General features: G+C 44.0%; 1 protein-coding gene across 1 annotated transcript in view; it reads left to right on the forward strand.

Annotated features, from left to right (window-relative positions):
• Positions 1–17,719, forward strand: part of CHEK1 (checkpoint kinase 1) — a 37,650-nt gene extending 19,931 nt beyond the window's left edge. The window contains exons 9-13 of the mRNA XM_030210304.1: positions 5,371–5,479; positions 5,781–5,958; positions 9,412–9,543; positions 14,125–14,226; positions 15,646–17,719. Of these exons, the coding sequence (XP_030066164.1) occupies positions 5,371–5,479; positions 5,781–5,958; positions 9,412–9,543; positions 14,125–14,226; positions 15,646–15,741 (617 nt within the window). The 3' untranslated portion in view covers positions 15,742–17,719. The remainder of the gene's footprint in view (positions 1–5,370; positions 5,480–5,780; positions 5,959–9,411; positions 9,544–14,124; positions 14,227–15,645) is intronic.
• Positions 17,720–18,136: the final 417 nt, after the last annotated feature.

Consider the following 18,136-nt stretch of genomic DNA (forward strand, 5'->3'; position numbering starts at 1 on the left):
ATACTAGCTTAGCACACATCATTTCGGTGCCATTTATGGAATCTAGCCCTAAGTTCTAAAAAAACACAAGTGTAAATCGGACAACATTGCAGAAATCACTGTGATGCTATGCCATCCGATTGGTTTTTAAGACCTGAGTGACTTGGATGAGGTGCTATCATTGGTGTGTATGTGTTGGATTTGTGTAACCAATTTGAGCAGAATAATTGTTTTTTTGCTGAATTATCAACGTTGTGGATCCCTGATGTAGGCTTACTGTCCAAACACAGCCTATGTCAGGTCCTTCAATAAAGTTTTTCACATCCTATCTTGGGTCCCTTTGTGCATTCTTTTTGCTTCATCTTCCTACCTCACCAATGTAGAGAAGGTCAGTACATCTGAACAGTAGTGTAACACTGTGTTAGGGGAACAAAGGATCTAAGAGATCCAGAGAGAGTAGAGAAGACACATTTGATGACATTTGTTAAACATCTGAGATACTACACTCACAATACTGGCTTGCAGACTTAAATATGTATCCACATTAATTATATAATTAGTTTGCTGTTCTTTTCAATATATATACTTATTTATTTCTTTCACAAATATATCTTTGCAAATATATCTTTATTTGTTTGGAGCAAAGACTTCAGTAAGTTCAGCATTGCTACTTCAACTGTGATTTCTGTTTCCACTGTATAACACATCACCAGTCATAAAACCTCTCCCTTCCTATATATTTACTTTTTTTTTTTTAATTCATTTTTTCTTATTATTGTCTATAAAGCACAAATGGAGAAGTTACTTAGCTTTGGTTTGAATCTATTGTCCACCCGGCTTAAGCTCTATGGAGCCCATCCGTTTCACTATACATTACTTCTTCAGGAGCTTCCGGTTTCATAACACTTCCCCGATTGTGGATGCTTTTAATTCTCCTCAGGAGTTCTCCAACCGCTAATTTTGAATTAAAAGTATCCACAATTCGATTCCATTATGTGCAAGATTGAAAGAGTTTTATCAGAGGTGGACACAGATCACTTTGGATCAGTGGGTTCTCGAGGTGGTTTGGGAAGGATATGTGCTGGAGTTTGCCCGTCCTCTGCAGGATGTGTTTCCGGTGTCTTCTTGTCGGGCACCCTGGAAAATAAGGGCTGTCCGACAGACCCTGCAGCGGTTGGTTGATCTCTTAGCAGTCATGCTGGTTCCATGCGAGGAAAGGGGCACAGGCTGATATTCCATTTATTTTGTGGTCCCAAATAAGGAAGGGACCTTTTGCTCCATTTTGGATTTGCAGGAGGTCAGTCGGGCCCTTCACACCCCCTCTTTTCTCATGGAAACCTTATGGTCGATGATTGTGGCAGTGAAAGCAGAATAGTTTCTCATATCCCTAGATCTGATGTAGACGTATCTCCATATTTCCATATGACAGACTGATCAGAGGTTACTGTGCTTCACAGTTTTAAGTCAGCATTATCCTTTCTGTGCTCTTCCATTTGGGTTAGTCATGCCTCTGTGAACCTTTTCCAAGGTGATGGTGGTGGTGGCAGTGACTCTACGAACAGATGGCATCATAGTTCACCCTTATTTGGGTGATTAGCTAATTTGTGCAAAGTCTCAGCAGGAGAGTGTGATAGCCACCGATCGTGTCATTCAGTTGCTTCAGTCATTGGGCTGGGTGGTCAATCTGTCCAAGAGTCATTTAGACCCCTCACAGCGTCTGGAATATCTGGAAGTACTATTCAACACTCTAATGGGGAGAGTGTTCTTTCCAGATGCCAGGATACAGAAGCTCCAACTGTAGATTCGGTTGCTGTTGTGCTCTCAGTGTCCTCTGGCCTGTGATTATCTTCAGGTGTTAGGATCCTTGGCAGTGACCTTGGAGATGGTGCAGTGGGCCAGGGCTCACATGAGACTGTTGCAGGCCACTCTACTTTCAAGGTGGTCTTCCCAGTCTTGCGATTTGGACACTCCCTTGCCTCTGCGAAGGTGTGTGAGAGGCAGCTTGCACTGGTGGCTGGATCCTTACAATCTCTCTCAAGGGGTGGCTTTAGATCCTCCTCAGTGGATCCTGGTGTTGACAGATGCCAGCCTCATGGCCTGGAGAGCTCATTATTTGCAGCAGGTAGCTGAAGGTTGATGATCGACCAACGGCCTCTTTGGTGGACCAACAGGTTGGAAACCAGAACGACTCAGTTGGCGTTACTGGCCTTCCATGATGTTCTCTGGGGCAAGACGGTTTGAATTCTGTCTAACAATGCGACTGCAATAGCTTACATGAATCATCAGGTAGGCACCAAGAATCTTCCAGTCGTGAAGGAGACAGCTCTAATCATGGAGTAGGCAGTGCTTCATCTCGAGGATCTGTCTGCAGTGCATGTCGCAGGTGTTGAAAACATTCCGGGGAATGGAGTCTGAGAGACAGCTCCTTCAATCTGATTGTGAGCAGATTACATTACATTGTGAGATTTATATCCCACACATACCTCTTGAGTTCAATGTGTCTTACAGAATAAGAAACTGGGCAGTCCCAGGAACATTACAAAATATTATTTAAAAAAAAAGTTAAAATTAAAGACAAAAATACTTCCTAAACAAATAAGTCTTCAACAGTTTTCAAAATTTACCATAATTTGTCTGATATGGAAGCTCATTCCAATAACTTGCAGCCTGAAATGCAAATGTTGCTGAAAAAAAGCTTCTTATAGATGATTTTCTTAGGGTTAGGATATTAAGAATTCCCTAGATTCAGGACTTGAATTTCTGGCCACTAAATGAATAAGCGAAAGCATATAACTTGAAGCAGAACCATGCAGAATCAAAAAGACTCCGCTGTTGGAGGAGGTGAGTGCTGCGGGTGCTCCCTCAGGAGAGGCTGCAATGGGGGGAGGTCACCCTTCTCCCCAGAATTTGTGCTGCTTATGCACAGGGCTTTATTGTTAAAATCAGCAGCTCCAGAGGCTCCGTTGCCTAGTACTCAGAGTCCCCAGCTGTCATACCTCAGAGTCTTCCTAAGAGGCCTCGTTTGGAGTTGTCTCCCCTGGAAGAGGATTTCTCTGGTCCATCGGACCTGGAGGAGGGCCAGTTGTCGGGGGACTAACTGCTCCTGATAGTTTGGAGGAGGGGGAGCTGCCACCGGGTGAAGGAGATGACCCGACGGCAGTGCGGCTATTCCACAAGGAGGAGCTCCCGGCGTTTATAGTACAGGCACTGGAGGTGTTAAACATATCTCTGCCGGATTCAGCGCCTACTGCGGTGGTACCCCTTCCATTATGACAGGTACCAGGGGTCCGTCTAAGGCTTTTCACATCCACGAGGCCATGAGGGTGCTCATTGCGGCTCAGTGGGACACTCCGGACTCAAGCCTACGGGTGGAATGGGCCATGTCACGGCTTTGCTACGCTTGGAGGATTTGGACTCCCTGCGTTTGCAGTGGTGGACTCCTTAATCATGGCAGTCATGAAGAAGACCACCTTACTGATGGAAGGAGGAACAGCTCTTCGAGACCCTCAGGACCGGAAGCTGGAAGCAACCCTGAAGTCAGCCTTTGAGGTGGCTTTGGGCCTGCAGGCATCTGTCTGTGGTTCTTATGCGGCACGGGCTTGTCTCTCATGGGTCCAGAAGGCTTCTTTGGAGGAGGAACTCACTGATTGTCTGCCAGCTTTGGAGTCTGGGCTAGCATACCTGGCGGATTTACTCTGATATGCTTCGGGCTTCGGCTAAAGAGATGTCCTTGGCAGTGACAGCCCGACGGTGGGTATGGCTGAGGCATTGGGCGGCAGAAGTTGCTTCTAAGTCTCGCTTAGCTTGCTTGCCCTTCATGGGTAAGCTCCTTTTTGGAGATGTCCTCGCTCAGATTGTGAAAGAGCTAGGGGACTCTAAGGGTCAGCGCCTGCTGGAGGACCAGAGTAAGGCATCAGCTAGGGCTGTTTGCCCACGTTTTAGGGAAGCTAAATGCTACAGGCCGGCTCGGTCTGGCTCTTTCCAGCGGCCATGCTTTCAACAGAAGCAGTAGTCCTTTCAGGGTGACAGGCGGGCAATCGCCTCGGGCCCCAGAGATCAGCAAGGAAATAGAGGAGCACAATGATGGGGCCCTGGCCCATCGACTTCCAGCTATTGGGGGACAGCTGTCCCTTTTTCGGGAGGAGTGGGCCAGGGTCACTTCAGACAAATGGGTCTTGGATGTGATTCAAGATGGCTACAAGCTCGAATTCGCTCAACCTTTCTCAGATTTTTTCCTAGAATCCCCCTGCAAGGCCGCTGTCAAGCGAGCGGCGATTCAGGACACCCTGTCCGAGCTGCTCTGTCTGGGGGCAGTCGTTCCAGTTCTGCCCGACGAGATCTGGCATGGTCGCTGCTCCATCTACTTTGTAGTGCCCAAAAAAGGAGGAGCCTTCCGACCGGTTCTCGATCTCCAGTCTGTCAACCGGTGTCTGCGGGTACGGCATTTCCGTATGGAAACCTTGCACTCGGTTTTGGCGCCAGTGCAGCCAGGAGAGTTTTTGACAGCGCTCGACCTCAAGGAGGTGTATTTGCACATTATCATTTGACCGCCACCTCAGTGTTTCCTGCGTTTTGCAGTGCTGGGACAGCACTTCCAGTTCCAGGCCATGCTGTTCAGGCTCGCAACGGCGCCCCGTACCTTTTTCAAGGTTATGGTGGTCGTCGCAGCCTTTTTAAGGGCTCGGGGCATTCAAGTTCATCCGTATTTAGACTGGTTGATTCGCGCACTGTCACACACAGAGTGTGTTCAAGCTATGGAAGAGGTGTTGCACCTGTTGCGGTCTCTGGGTTGGATTGTCAACCTTCAAAAGTGCCAGCTCATACCGTCACAGTCTTTGTAGTATCTGGGGGTTCTGCCACCACACCCTCCATAACCTTTACCACCAAAGGTATGGAGGCCACTGGTCTATGATTAGATGTAACACTCGATTGCATGGAAGGATTTTTTGGAATAGAAATGAGTATTGTGCTTCTTTTCTCTACTGGAAATTTTCCACTTTAAAGCCAGTACCATCTTTCTTACTTTATTTGTGAAAGTCCTGGTTCTTTTACTCTCTGAGTGTATAGGTCTATATTTTCATAAAAGGATAAAATAAATGTTTTTTTTTTTTTAATTGAAAATTTCTCTCTAATGCAAGCCTTTGGGGATATGTTTACAGCTGTTTTCTGAGGTCATGAGGTATGCTGAACCATAAACAATAAAGAAAATACCCTCTTAAATTTCATTCTCTTTTATATACCTGCAGAGGTCAAATTGATCATCTTGGAGTCATGTAATACCAAATTCTTCTCTAATTTTTAAATAGAAAAACAAACATGCATAGTGTTTTGAGAAATCTTTCTTATGCAGACTGTATATCAAAACGTTGATGTTTTTTCTCCATGTTTTAGGTGTAAAGAGATCTCGAGTCTCCTCTGGGGGTGCCTCAGAGTCCTCCAGTGCCTTTTCCAAACATATCCGATCAGACATGGACACATCACTGGTGGCCAGCATTCACAGGTCAGGACACCTTCAAGGCCCTGGAGAGATTACAACTCATTCCATCCTGTGTATTGCATAGAATTTTACAATTGGAGCTTTTGTTTTAATAATATATTTTAATTCTTGTAGTTCTGTCATCTTTAGGTATATATAACAGGTTTGGAGTATGGGATGGTAAATGCAGTATAAAAGTTACGTTTTGGCAATGTAGATTCAATTGTGGAGCATCTGTGTTGCTTATTTAACTTTTTAAAATATTTTTGTTGTCTTTCCCTCTTCCGCCCCCTCCCCCCTCATCATTTACTCATTATTATATTAGTGAGGAGCAGGTCCGGTTTTCTAGCACACAGCCAGAGCCTCGCACTTCTGCTTTGCTATGGGACTCGAATCATTCTTCGATTGATAAGCTTGTGCAAGGGATCAGCTTCTCCCAGCCAGTTTGCCCAGACCATATGCTGCTCAACAGTCAGCTCCTGGCCACTCCAGGATCATCACAGGTAATATGGAAAACACATCAAAACAGTAATTTATCATGTCATTGAGGCACCAGTATCAGGTTCTGTTTCCAGTGTACTAATGGCAACTATTTATAGCTGAAGTATACTAGGAAGATTTTATGAAATGTCACCACTAAACTTTAATGCCTTGTGAGCACCAATTTGTGGCATGGTGAAAATTAGCAGTTGTACATAATGATCAAAGAAACACATTTATAAATCAATAAGTAGTATTTTATTGGACACCAGTCTTTGTTTGAATTTAACAAAAATTGATTAGGAGTAAGATGTGAGCCTTCTAAAAGTAAAAGTTGGAGAAACTCAAGTTTGGAAGGCTAATGACAGATGCAAACTTTCAGAACTACCTAGAATCCCTTCCATCACATGAAAAAAAGACCTCAGTATAAAAGTTATGTTTTGGCAATGTAGATTCAATTGTGGGACATCTGTGTTGCTTATTTACAAACAAGGAACGTAGCCAGTTGACAGTTGCCCCCAGTCACTTCATAGGCTGTTATGTATTTATTTTCAATTCTTCCTTTGAAGCCACAAATTTCAATAATTGTTTGGGTTCATTAAAGATATAAGAATTATTTTGATAAGATAAGTAACAAAAACAAGGAAAACAGAGCAAAAAAATCATACCCAGAGCCTGTGCCCAAGGGCATTAAACCAAAACTTCTGGCGTCTTCTCTGGATATTTCTCAAAAGATCAGGAAAAACCCTTATCTTAGAACCCAAAAATTCACAATCCATATAATGAAAATACACACGTTCAACCTGATTCTTACACTGATTTTGGTATTGTGCTACAACCTAGCATATTACATTTTCAAGGGTTCCATGTTGAGTGGCATGGATAACACCTTAATTTCATCAGTGAGTGACTGAACTTCTGAATAAATGGTAGATAATTTCCTCATCAAAATTTATAGTTGAGCACTAATTCACCTCAGCTAATGACCCACCTGAGGAGACCCAAGGATCTCAACCAGTCTCCCTCATCAACAACCCAATTTTACCCCCTAAGTTCCAGGTTAGACACCCCTAGCTTCTTAAAAAAAAAAAAAGCAAAAAAACAGCAAATGGGATTTTATCCAAGCACTTCAGTTGCCTTGCCCTGGAGGTCTTAGGATCTTTATTTCTTTTTCTCAATTTCTTATTAATGTCTGTCACTAGTATTGACTCAGACCTTTCCAACCACCGGATTTCGTTTCCCATTCCCATAGTGCTTGGCCTTTTGAAATTGGCCCAGAATATAAATAGAGGTAAGGGGCTTCCTCAAAGAAACTTGCACATATCTGCTCAGTTCCATTGTGAGCTCAGGCAGATTCTTGTTCAAGGATAACAGGTTGAAGCAAATAAACCTTTGTTTTGGGCTTCAGGTGAACCAGCAGAAAGGAGCTCTTAGCAGTTGTTAATTCTCCAGTAAATCCCCAACCCTGTGAACATATTATGTAATGGCCAGTTTCCACAGATCTTTGGCTAGCAACCTGTTTTGCCTCTATAGTTGCCTCACTCATATCCAGACAACTAAACTACCTGGATCATCAGTATCCATAACAGTTCTGCAACTACGTGTTGAGAAATGTCCTTGCTTCCCTGTCTGATTCTCTGCAGATGCTGCTTCTTGTGATATTCAGCAATTAACTTAACCTTCTATAGCCTCAGGCTTCCAACACAGGTTCCATATTCTCTGGAAATAAGCAGATACCCAATGTTCCTGAATACCCCTTGCCTTTAAGCTGCTATAGGAGGGATGGTAACCTGAAGCCCACTGAATAGCTAAAACAAACAAAAACAAAATGTATCATCTCCTCAATAGTACAGAGCTCCATACAGAGTGTCTGGAAACATCCAAAGAGCTGGATAGTAGGGGGTAACCAAAGCTATGTAAAAATACGTGAATACTTTATATTACAAATGCACACAATATGTATGTTTTGTGCATTCGTAATTAAAAAAAAAAAAAAAAGAACCTGTGTGTCTAATTTTTTTTTTAAGTTGTAGTACAGTAACTCTTATTGTGCAACCTTATCCAAAGCCTCAGATTTTCTCTTTGGATGCCTATTACCAGCGAATACGCGCCAACGATTTGGTAATAGCAATAAGCTATCGAACAGTTATTTTATTTATTTATTTATTTTCTGCATTTATGTCCCACATTTTCCCACCTCTTTGCAGGCTCAATGTGGCTTACAAATACCATAGTGGCGATCGCCATTTCCGGAATAAGAAATACAAGTAACATTCCAGTTAACGAATAGAGAATACGCAATATAAATTGGTAGATAAATAGATAAACAGTACAATTCAGGTATTTAAGAACAAGGGTAATGAAAAGCATTCAATAATGAAGGTTTCCCTTCCAACCTGTTACTTTGAACAAAAGACAAATCCTCATTCTCTCTCCCTCACCAAAAGAAAAAGGGGGGATGATCATGCTTCAAAATTCACTCTCATGGCTGCAGCCACACCGCTGTATCTGGTGCCACCTTTCTTCGCAGAGAAATTTCTCCATCTGGCCCATCATCTGCAATAGTAGCATAACTTTTAACCCACATCCAACTTTTTCCACTTTGTAATGGCACATGTCCATGAGTGGTCATAACACCCTGACTTGCTCTTACCTGCGTGTAACTTATTTCACACCATCAACCCTGTCACCTGGGGTCAAAGGTCAACTCCAACATCTTCCCATGTGAACTACATACAGCCTTATTGTCTGGGGATTCAAGACCACCCTGATTCCTGGCCATTTAAGTTACCTTCAACCCTGTCATCAGGGGCTGAAGATCCATGTCAAACATATTCCTATGCAAGTTGTATTACCAAGATTATTTGGTTCTTCCCATTTTCAGATTGCACAAGGTTTAATTGTCTCAACAGATAGACGCGTTCTGTGCATTTGTTAATGATGCAATTTCTCCTGTAGAAAAGGGTGGGGGGGGAGGGTAGTGTGGGCAGGAGAGGGTGGGAAAAGGGAGTGAAGTGTTGGGGGGGGGGGTAAAAATGCGTTTTGATATGACTTTGTTTCTATAAGATATTGTTTACTGGTTTTGAGATTGTATTGTTTTCAGTAATATATTTAGTTGTAAAACTTGTTCACATGTTGCAAGAAGTGTGGCAGAGGGAAGTGTAAAACATTAAATAAATAAAAAGGTTCCTGAGCTTTGCAGTTCTGGGAGGTCACTGTAGACAAAATAATCAGCTTATCTCCCCGTTTTGCAAGTGACTTCCTTAAATTATTGTATGGGACCTGAGGGATCCTGAAAAATACTGCGTCAGCATAATTACATGACATTGCCCATTTATTCTGCCGTAATACTCATTACAGATTTGCAGTTGTTGTCCTGACTATATGCTTACTGTGTGTTGTATGGTGCTCATAGACCTCTGTCTCATTGCTTGCTGTATAGAAGCCATTTTACTGATCAAGTCTGTTCTTTGCAGAACCCCTGGCAGCGTTTGGGGAAGAGACTGACACGTTTCTTTACCAAGGTGGATGCTGTCCATGTGTACAACAGCTTGAAGGATGCATGTGAAAAAATGGGATACATTTGGAGGAGAAGCTGTGAAAATCAGGTATAGTACACAGTGTAAAAGCTTAGGTACCCCTGATCAAGTAGTATGTTTCAGTGAAATCTCTAAGTGAGCAGAAGCAGACACAACCTGTGCATGGTAGAAAGATAAACATAATAACTTTTTGCATGCTTTAATTTATAAATTATATGCAGTATTTACAGATTCAGTGAGTGTGACAAGGTACAAAATTTTGGACATGATTTCAGTTGGTATTTTGTAACGCCTCCTTTGACAGAAGTAACAGTTCCCATACATCTGAAGGCTCTATTTATTAAGTGCAGTAAGATTTTGCAGTTACCACATTAATTTTGTCAGTTAACGCATGGTAACATAGTAGATGATGGCAAATAAAGACCTGTATGATACATCCAGTCTGTCCAACAAGATGAACTCATAGCATATGGTATGATGCGAAGTGAAGGTACTTACCTTTAGCAAGTATTCTCCGACGACAGCAGGCTAATTGTTCTGATATGCAGGTCGACGACCGCCTCGCCCAGGGAGCCGGCATTTTACAAGCAAGGTATAAAAAAAAGTTTTGCGGACTGATTACCGCCCGTCGCGTGAACGTGACTCCTCAGTTAAATCAAAAAGCATATAAAATCCTATATAATAATTTTCACCTCCAACGTTCTAATGTGCCTGGGACCGTTGCTCCCTCGGAGGTGGTCTGCTAGGCAGTTTAGAATGCACTGACGTCAGTGATGTCACTGACAGCTGATTCCAAGGCAAGGGGAGGAGTAGGGAAACAGCTTGCAGTGCCCCCCCCTCGGCGCAACACCCAAGCCCCTGCCCTGCAAAACCACGAGCCAGGCAGGGGGAGGAGTACTACTCCTCCCCCTGCCTACCAATCAGCTCTCAGTGCCCCTCCCTCGACGCATCACCCAAGACCCTCCCCCCGGTGCATCACCAAAGCCCCTACCCCCCCTACCCCTCTCGGGCACATCAACTCCCTCGCCACCCGCAGACGCCAATACTAATGCTGTCTGGCCGCTGCTGCTTTTCCTGTGGAGCAGCAGCGGCCGGTACAAAAAGAAAAAAGCCAAAAAAAGATTTTTAACCTGAAGCGCGGCTCCGTAGACAGCCATCTGACATTGGGTGTCGTCACTGCAGCCACTCCTCCTATCACCTCCACGTCACTGCCCCTGCAGGAAGACCCCGGAGGGGCGCAGCGACGTCAGAGGGGAGAGGAGGAGCGGCTGCAGAGATGACAGCCAATGCCAGATGGCTGTCTACGGAGCCGTGTTTCAGGTTTAAAATCTTTTTTGGCTTTTTTTCTTTTTGTACCGGCCGCTGCTGCTCAACAGGAGACAGCAGCGGCCGGACAGCGTTAGTATTGGCGGCTGCGGATGGCGAGGGGCTTGATGTGCCCGGGGGGGGGGAGGGGTAGGGGCTTGGGTGATGAGCTGGGGGGGTAGGAGTTTGGGTGATGCCCCGAGGGGGGAGGGGAGGGTCGCTGGACATGGGTAGCTGGAGGGGGGCAGGGGGAGGGGAGGGTCGCTGGACATGGGTGGCTGCAGGGGGAGAGGAGGGTCGCTGGACATGGATGGCTGCAGGGGGGGGGCAGGGAAAAGAGAGGTGGGGCGGGGGTCCTGAGACCAGATGGGTGGCTTCAGGGGAGACAGAAGGGACGCTGCAGGGGGGGCAGGGGGAGAGGAGGGTCACTGGACATGGGTAGCTGCAGGGGAGAGAGGTGGGTCGCTGGACATGGGTGGCTACGGGGGGGGGAAGGAGAGGAGGGTCGTTGGACATGGGTGGCTGCAGGGAGGCAGGGGAGAGGAGGGTCACTGGACATGGGTAGCTGCAGGGGAGAGAGGTGGGTCGCTGGACATGGGTGGCTACAGGGGGGGGAAGGAGAGGAGGGTCGCTGGACATGGGTAGCTGCAGGGGGAGAGGAGGGTTGCTGGACATGTGTGGCTGCAGGGGCAGAGGAGGGTTGGTGGGGAGGGGGTCCTGAGACCAGATGGGTGGCTGCAGGGGAGGCAGGAAGAACGCTGCGGGGGGGGGGGGGGGGGGGGGATTACCTTGCTAGCGCCAGTTTCATTGCCTACCGAAACGGGCCTTTTATACTAGTAACAAATAACTCCAAAGGGGAGGTGGGCAGGTTTGTGAGAACAATCAGCCTGCTGTCCTCTGAGAATACCTGCTACAAGTAAATATCTTCGCTTTCTCCGAGGACAAGCAGGCTGCTTGTTCTCACATGTGGGGTATCCCTAGCATCCAGGCTCACTCAAAACAATGAACATTGGTCAATTGGGCCTCGCAACGGCGAGGACATAACTGAGATTAACCTGAAACTATATGCAGCTAGCTGAGAGTGCAGCCTGGAACAGAATAAAAATGGGCCTAGGAGGGTGGAGTTGTATTCTAAATCCCAAACAGATTCTGCAGCACTGACTGCCCAAACCGACTATCGCGTCGGGTATCCTGCTGAAGGCAGTAGTGAGATGTGAATGTGTGGACTGATGACCACGTTGCAGCCTTGCAAATCTCTTCAGTGGAGGCTGACTTTAAGTGAGCCACCGACACAGCCATGGCTCTAACATTATGAGCCGTGACATGGCCCTCCCGAGTCAGCCCAGCTTGGGCATAAGTGAAGGAAATGCAATCTGCTAGCAAATTGGGGATTGTGGGTTTCCGATGGCAACTCCCCTCCTGTTGGGGTCGAAAGAAACAAACAATTGGGCGGACTGTCTGAAGGGCTTCGTCCGTTCCACATAAAAGGCTAATGCTCTCTTGCAGTCCAAGGTATGCAAACTGCTTTCGCCAGGGTGGGCATAAGGTCGGGGAAAAAAATGTTGCCAAGACAATTGACTGGTTCAGATGGAACTCAGACACCACCTTCGGCAGGAACTTAGGGTGCATGCAGAGGACTACTCTGTTGTGATGAAACTTAGTATAAGGTGCATTCACTACTAAGGCCTGAAGCTCACTGACCCTACGAGCTGAAGTAACAGCCACCCAGAAAATGACCTTCCAAGTCAAGTACATCAGATGGCAAGAATTCAGTGGCTCAAAAGGAGCTTTCATTAGCTGGGTGAGAACGGCGTTGAGGTCTCATGACACTGGTGGAGATTTGACAGGGGAGTGCTTTGCTCATAGTCCAGTTGGTCAGCTGGTCCCCATTTGAGCTTCGCAGATGGCTTGAGTCTGCTGTTTCCTGTAAAGCTCTCCTTTTCCAGCACAACAACCTTAATGTTAAAAAGAAAAATGAGAAGGAAAGCGGTTTGCTGGAGAGCATGGGATAGAGTATAAGTCCTGAGCCTTTCTCATCTGTGGTAACAATGTTAAATTAAAGCCAATATTCAATCTTGCATATGTTGAATTCAACTTCAAGACATTTTTTTTATATATATTTTAAAAGTGTGACAGATCAGCTTCAATGTGCCTAGCTTACTTCTCTTTAATATAGTAAGGTAATAGGCTCCATTTCATTATCAGCCCTTCTGCTGATATGTGATCAAAGTGCCCAGTGCAATTGTGCTTCAACTTTGAAGTCCTTCAAACTTTCCAAACAATTTTAAAAAGCAATTAATACTTAGCTTGAAAAAAATCTATTAAGAAAGAGAGTTCTCATTAATTTTTGAAACGTGAACATGTTTCAAAATACCTGCATAAGGACGTAAAGGAACTCCACTCCCCCATTCCAACATCTCATTGATAGGCAGTTGGAGGTTGTTCATTAAACACTGAATGCATGGAAAGGACTGGCTTTTTTTTTTTTTTAAATAGGAATCCTACAGCTAGAGAAATCCCATATGCGAGAACTCCTGTATTCTTCTTCTTCTTAGAGAAAGCAGTTGCCTCTAACAGGCATTCTCCATGGAGAGCAGGATACATAGAGGCATATTTTCAAAGCACTTTGGGAGGCTAAGTTCCATAGGTTTCTATGGAACTTTGGGAGGCTAAGTGCTTTGAAAATAAGCCTCATTGTCTTCCCAGAACCTATGTGCCTCCCCTTGGAGCTCGTTTCATCCAAACGTAGCTTTTTACAAAACTGTGAAGGGGCTCCATGTGCATATTGTGATATGAAGTACTGTACTTTGGTTCCAAGCTTTGCGTAAAGATATCTGACGTGGATTCCATCAGATGGTGTCACTATGTGTGAGAACTGTGTATCCTGCTGTCCTTTGACAACGCCTGTTAGAGATAAGTTATTCCACTATCTGTAGTCAGTATTACAATTTTTGATTTTTTTAATTGCCTCATTTATTTATTTGGGGGTCCTTTTACAAAGGCGCTTTAGCCTTTTTAGCACACGCTAAAAATAAGCGTGCGCTAAATGCTAGACGCACCCATAGGAATATATGGGTGTCTAGTGTTTAGCATGCGCTAAAAACACTAGCACGCCTTTGTAAAAGACCCCCTCGGTTCTTTGTAGCCACTCTAACAAATGTTTTTGGGGGTTGTTTTGTTTTTTTCAATTTAACATAAAATAAATAACAAGTTAACACTTTCATTAGAAAATTTAAAGCATGGAAAACATATGACATAATCCAAGATACAAAAACACTTAATACAGTGATATCAGTACTGTTGCTGTCCAATTTCTCATCTATAAATAGCCACCCTCTTTTCTAGATCACAGTATCCACGACTGATAGAAGGAACAATAAGCTGATTTTCAAAGTGAACTTGGTGGAGATGAATGACAGGATTCTAGTGGATTTTCGGCTCTCAAAGGTAAGCATAGCATATGCTCCCCCGTTCATTTATATGTAAAGTGCAGCAGTTCTGAAAGATGTAGTTTAAATGTGATCAAATTATAGTTGAATTTCATCCTGTGACTGCTGGTTTTAATATTCATCTTTAGTAAAACCTATTTACCACTTTCCTGATAATCAGCAATCCAAAATGGTTTACACTGATTAAAAATATACAGTAACATTAAAAATGAATACATAGAGCTGAGCCTGGTTCCCTTGTCAACCCCACTTTCACCCTCACCATCAAAGGAACAGGTAAGCTTTATTCTGCCACAGTTTAGGAAACAGCTTAACTTCTGCATGCAAATCCAGCAGAATCTTATTCCACAAACTGGGTGCTGCAATGCCTTACCAACAATTTTAACTAACCACCTACCTGGAGTGGAGGAGTGGCCTAGTGTCTTGCAATCCAGAGGTGGCCGGTTCAAATCCCACTGCTGCTCCTTGTGATCTTGGGCAAGTCACTTAACCCTCCATTGCCTCAGGTACAAACTGTGAGCCCTCCTGGGACAGAGAAATATCCAGTGTACTTGAATGTAACTCACCTTGAGCTACTACTGAAAAAGGTGTGAGCAAAATCTAAATAAAAAAAATAGATTCCTGTGGCCAATGTAACTCAAGCCCTGGACAATACCAACTCTGTTTATCCCACAATAACCCTGAAGTAGTGGGTTTTTGTTTTTTTACATTTGTACCCCGCGCTTTCCCACTCATGGCAGGCTCAATGCGGCAGGTGATGGAGGGTTAAGTGACTTGCCCAGAGTCACAAGGAGCTGCCTGTGCCGGGAATCGAACTCAGTTCCCCAGGACCAAAGTCCACCACCCTAACCACTAGGCCACTCCTCCACTCCAAGGTCAGCACCAGTACTTTAAACTGTACTCATTCCCAAATAGGCAACCAGTTCAACATCTATAAGGCAGGGGATTCACATTTCCTTCTGCTAATCCCTATAACAAATATAGCCATTATATTCAGAGGTACCTGTAGCTTTCTCATAGCAATTGCTGGAAGGCCCACATACAACCCATTACCATAATCCATTACCAACTATAATCTACCAACATCTGGACCAAGAGAAACTCGGGACCTTAATTCCTTATTCAGTGGCAACTAACAAATCTGAACCCTTAGAACATAAGTATCAATGCATAATATACCATCTCACTTTGAGACAAATATTGTGAACTGAAGTTGTGTAGAATTTTAAAAACAGTACACTCTGGTTGGTCTCAGTCAGAAGCCAATATTGATCATCCAGAATATTACAAATTAGTTTTCAAGCTGTTAATATAGGATGCCTATCGGATGTTCCTCTAATTCTAGTTTATTATACCTCATTTTATAGCTCGGTCTGTAGATCCCTTCTTCAACATGTTTTTTTTTTCTGTTACACAGGGTGATGGGTTGGAGTTCAAGAGGCATTTCCTGAAGATTAAGGGACAACTTCAGGACATAGTCAGTAGCCAGAAGACATCTGTCCCCACGGCATGATGAATTGGAAGATGCTGCTGTGTTGATGGTATCTTCCTCAGAAGTAAACTCTGACCTGCAGATGCTGCTGTGACTGTTCACTTCATTACCCACTGCTCAGACTGTGTCAAAACCCATAACTTTGAACGTCGGCCAGTTTTAGTGAAATTACTGTAAAAAAAAAAATAATCTTAGTTCACAAGGATGTGTCCAGAGATAAATTTGGAATCCATATTTCTAGCAACTGCTTGACCCGTTGATCATGAAATTGAATTGTTGGCAGATTTCTTCCCTGCAGGCAGCCTGGAAGCTGCCAGCACTTGGAGCAGTTATTTTGAGCTCCATAATGTCAGCCTCTTTTTCGAATAATGATCTGTGTCGGTCTTTGTAGAGAAACGTGAACAGTTCCTTGATTCCATTCCCTCTGGTAATGTACTATCTTGTCCTTACAAAGTGAATTTGCAAATCTAAATAAACCGATTATTTTCAGATAGATTACCATTCTCATCATAGAACTGGACAAAGTAATTTGCAACTGTTGCAGTAGCATGTAGTTCCACGGGGAAGGAAGACTGAAGCACGGTTCTCCTGTTGAGCTGGCCTGAAAAGACAACACTTTTTAGTGAAAAAGGTATTACTGCCTAGAGTCACTCAATACTGCCACAAATTTTCCTGGGACAGAGCACTTGCAACAAAGATCAAGAAAGCTTAGAGAAAATGGCAGACTTCCTGCTTGAAGGTTATGACCCACTCTGGGAGGCCCACCAATGGGTTAGTTTCTAAAGAGATCCCTAAAGAAATTTGCATACAATGACAGTCGTAGGCTTGCAAATCTTTCATACGCATAATCATTAGGATATCTTGCAAACCTGACCCATTGGCAGCCCTTGTGAGGAAATATTGAAAGTCTGTGGGGCTGACTGAGCAAGAAGTCCTCTCCACGCTTGGAAAAGCTTTGTGGGCTTTTTCAGTTCTTCTGGACATGCATGTCATTGATGTCACAATTTGGGTCTTTGTCCTTGTTTGGAAAGAGGATTATTACATAGTGGTGAATAAGAAAAATAGATTATGTACCTTTCTTGCTCCACCTCAAGCAAATGACTTCCAATGATGTGAAATCTTACACTACTGATACGGTATGCAAACTATGTCAGCAAATTCTTTATTGTGCTGTGGATCCTTTTCTAAGAAGGCCCAATGTTTGTCTGCCCTGCTTCAGTTATGAACAATAATAAACAGACCCTTGCCATCAGATAGTCAAGTCCAAAGTCTGGCAGTGCCACACCAACCTTTCATTAAGACAGTTTTAGCCACTGTTTATACACACCTGTGTAAATTATAAGATGCTTTTCATTTTTTTTAAAGGTCTTCTCCAGGGCTAGTACCAGGACCACCTCCCCATGAATCACCAGTATGTATTATTTTAGAAAATGATCCACATTTTGTGTACAAAAACGAGCAAGATGGCATATTAGCAAACCTTTTGCAGAAGGCAGCTGTAAATCCGCCTTCTGTGAGTGTGCTCAGTTTCATAACTGATATTTCTGTTGTTGGGGATGTTGCTTCTAAGTCCTGGTTAACCTCTGCCTGATGTCTGCCATTATCTCATCTAAATATTGGATAATTGTTCTACCTCCCTGTCCCACCAAAATGTATATATAGTTCCTTAGATTTTAGGATTTTCACATACTGCCTTTCAACAGGTTGTTGTAATAACCACCTACTGTTTGAGAAATATACACTTTTTTCATACTGTAAACTGTGAGTTAACAGACTGTTTTATAGACCTTGTAAATGTTTTCTACTTTGGTCAAGTTATTTTCTACCTTGTGTGTATTGCACGTTCAACTTAACCCCAAACCAAATTCTCTTTCAGAGCCTTCTATCTAGTTGTGCCCTCCGTAATGTGTCTGCTGCTATAGTTCTCTTATAGCTCACCATCGAAAATAAGGCCTTACCCCAGGTTTCAACAATTTTAGGAACGTAGTAGGCCAAAAAAATTAGGAGCCAGCAGTTGTGACCTCCTGCCCCCCCCCCCCCCCCCACACCATTGTCTCCACTGAAGGTGGAGAGTAATGTGGGCCATAGGAGTGGTGGGGGAGATGTAGACATGTTGGGACAAGCGGCAGGGGGGTGGGAGAGAAGAGAGAGAAAGATTTGATATCGAGGTGGAGGGAAAGGTTTAAAAAAAATCTGTATATATATCTATGGTGGGGGGGAAAAAGGGGCCCACCCAAGTTAACTTTGGGCCTGCCCAAAAATAGCAGGTCTGACTATGGCACTGCAGTCCATATCTGTTCCCTGCTGCATTACACACTATGCAATTAACATGGAATTAGTGGGCACTAATCAACCCTGTTAACAACCAATACTCACATTAACTGCATGTTGGTAAAAGGCATCCTCCACTATGTGC

This window comes from Microcaecilia unicolor, chromosome 7, assembly GCF_901765095.1.
Source record: "Microcaecilia unicolor chromosome 7, aMicUni1.1, whole genome shotgun sequence".
Taxonomy (NCBI): Eukaryota; Metazoa; Chordata; class Amphibia; order Gymnophiona; family Siphonopidae; genus Microcaecilia; species Microcaecilia unicolor.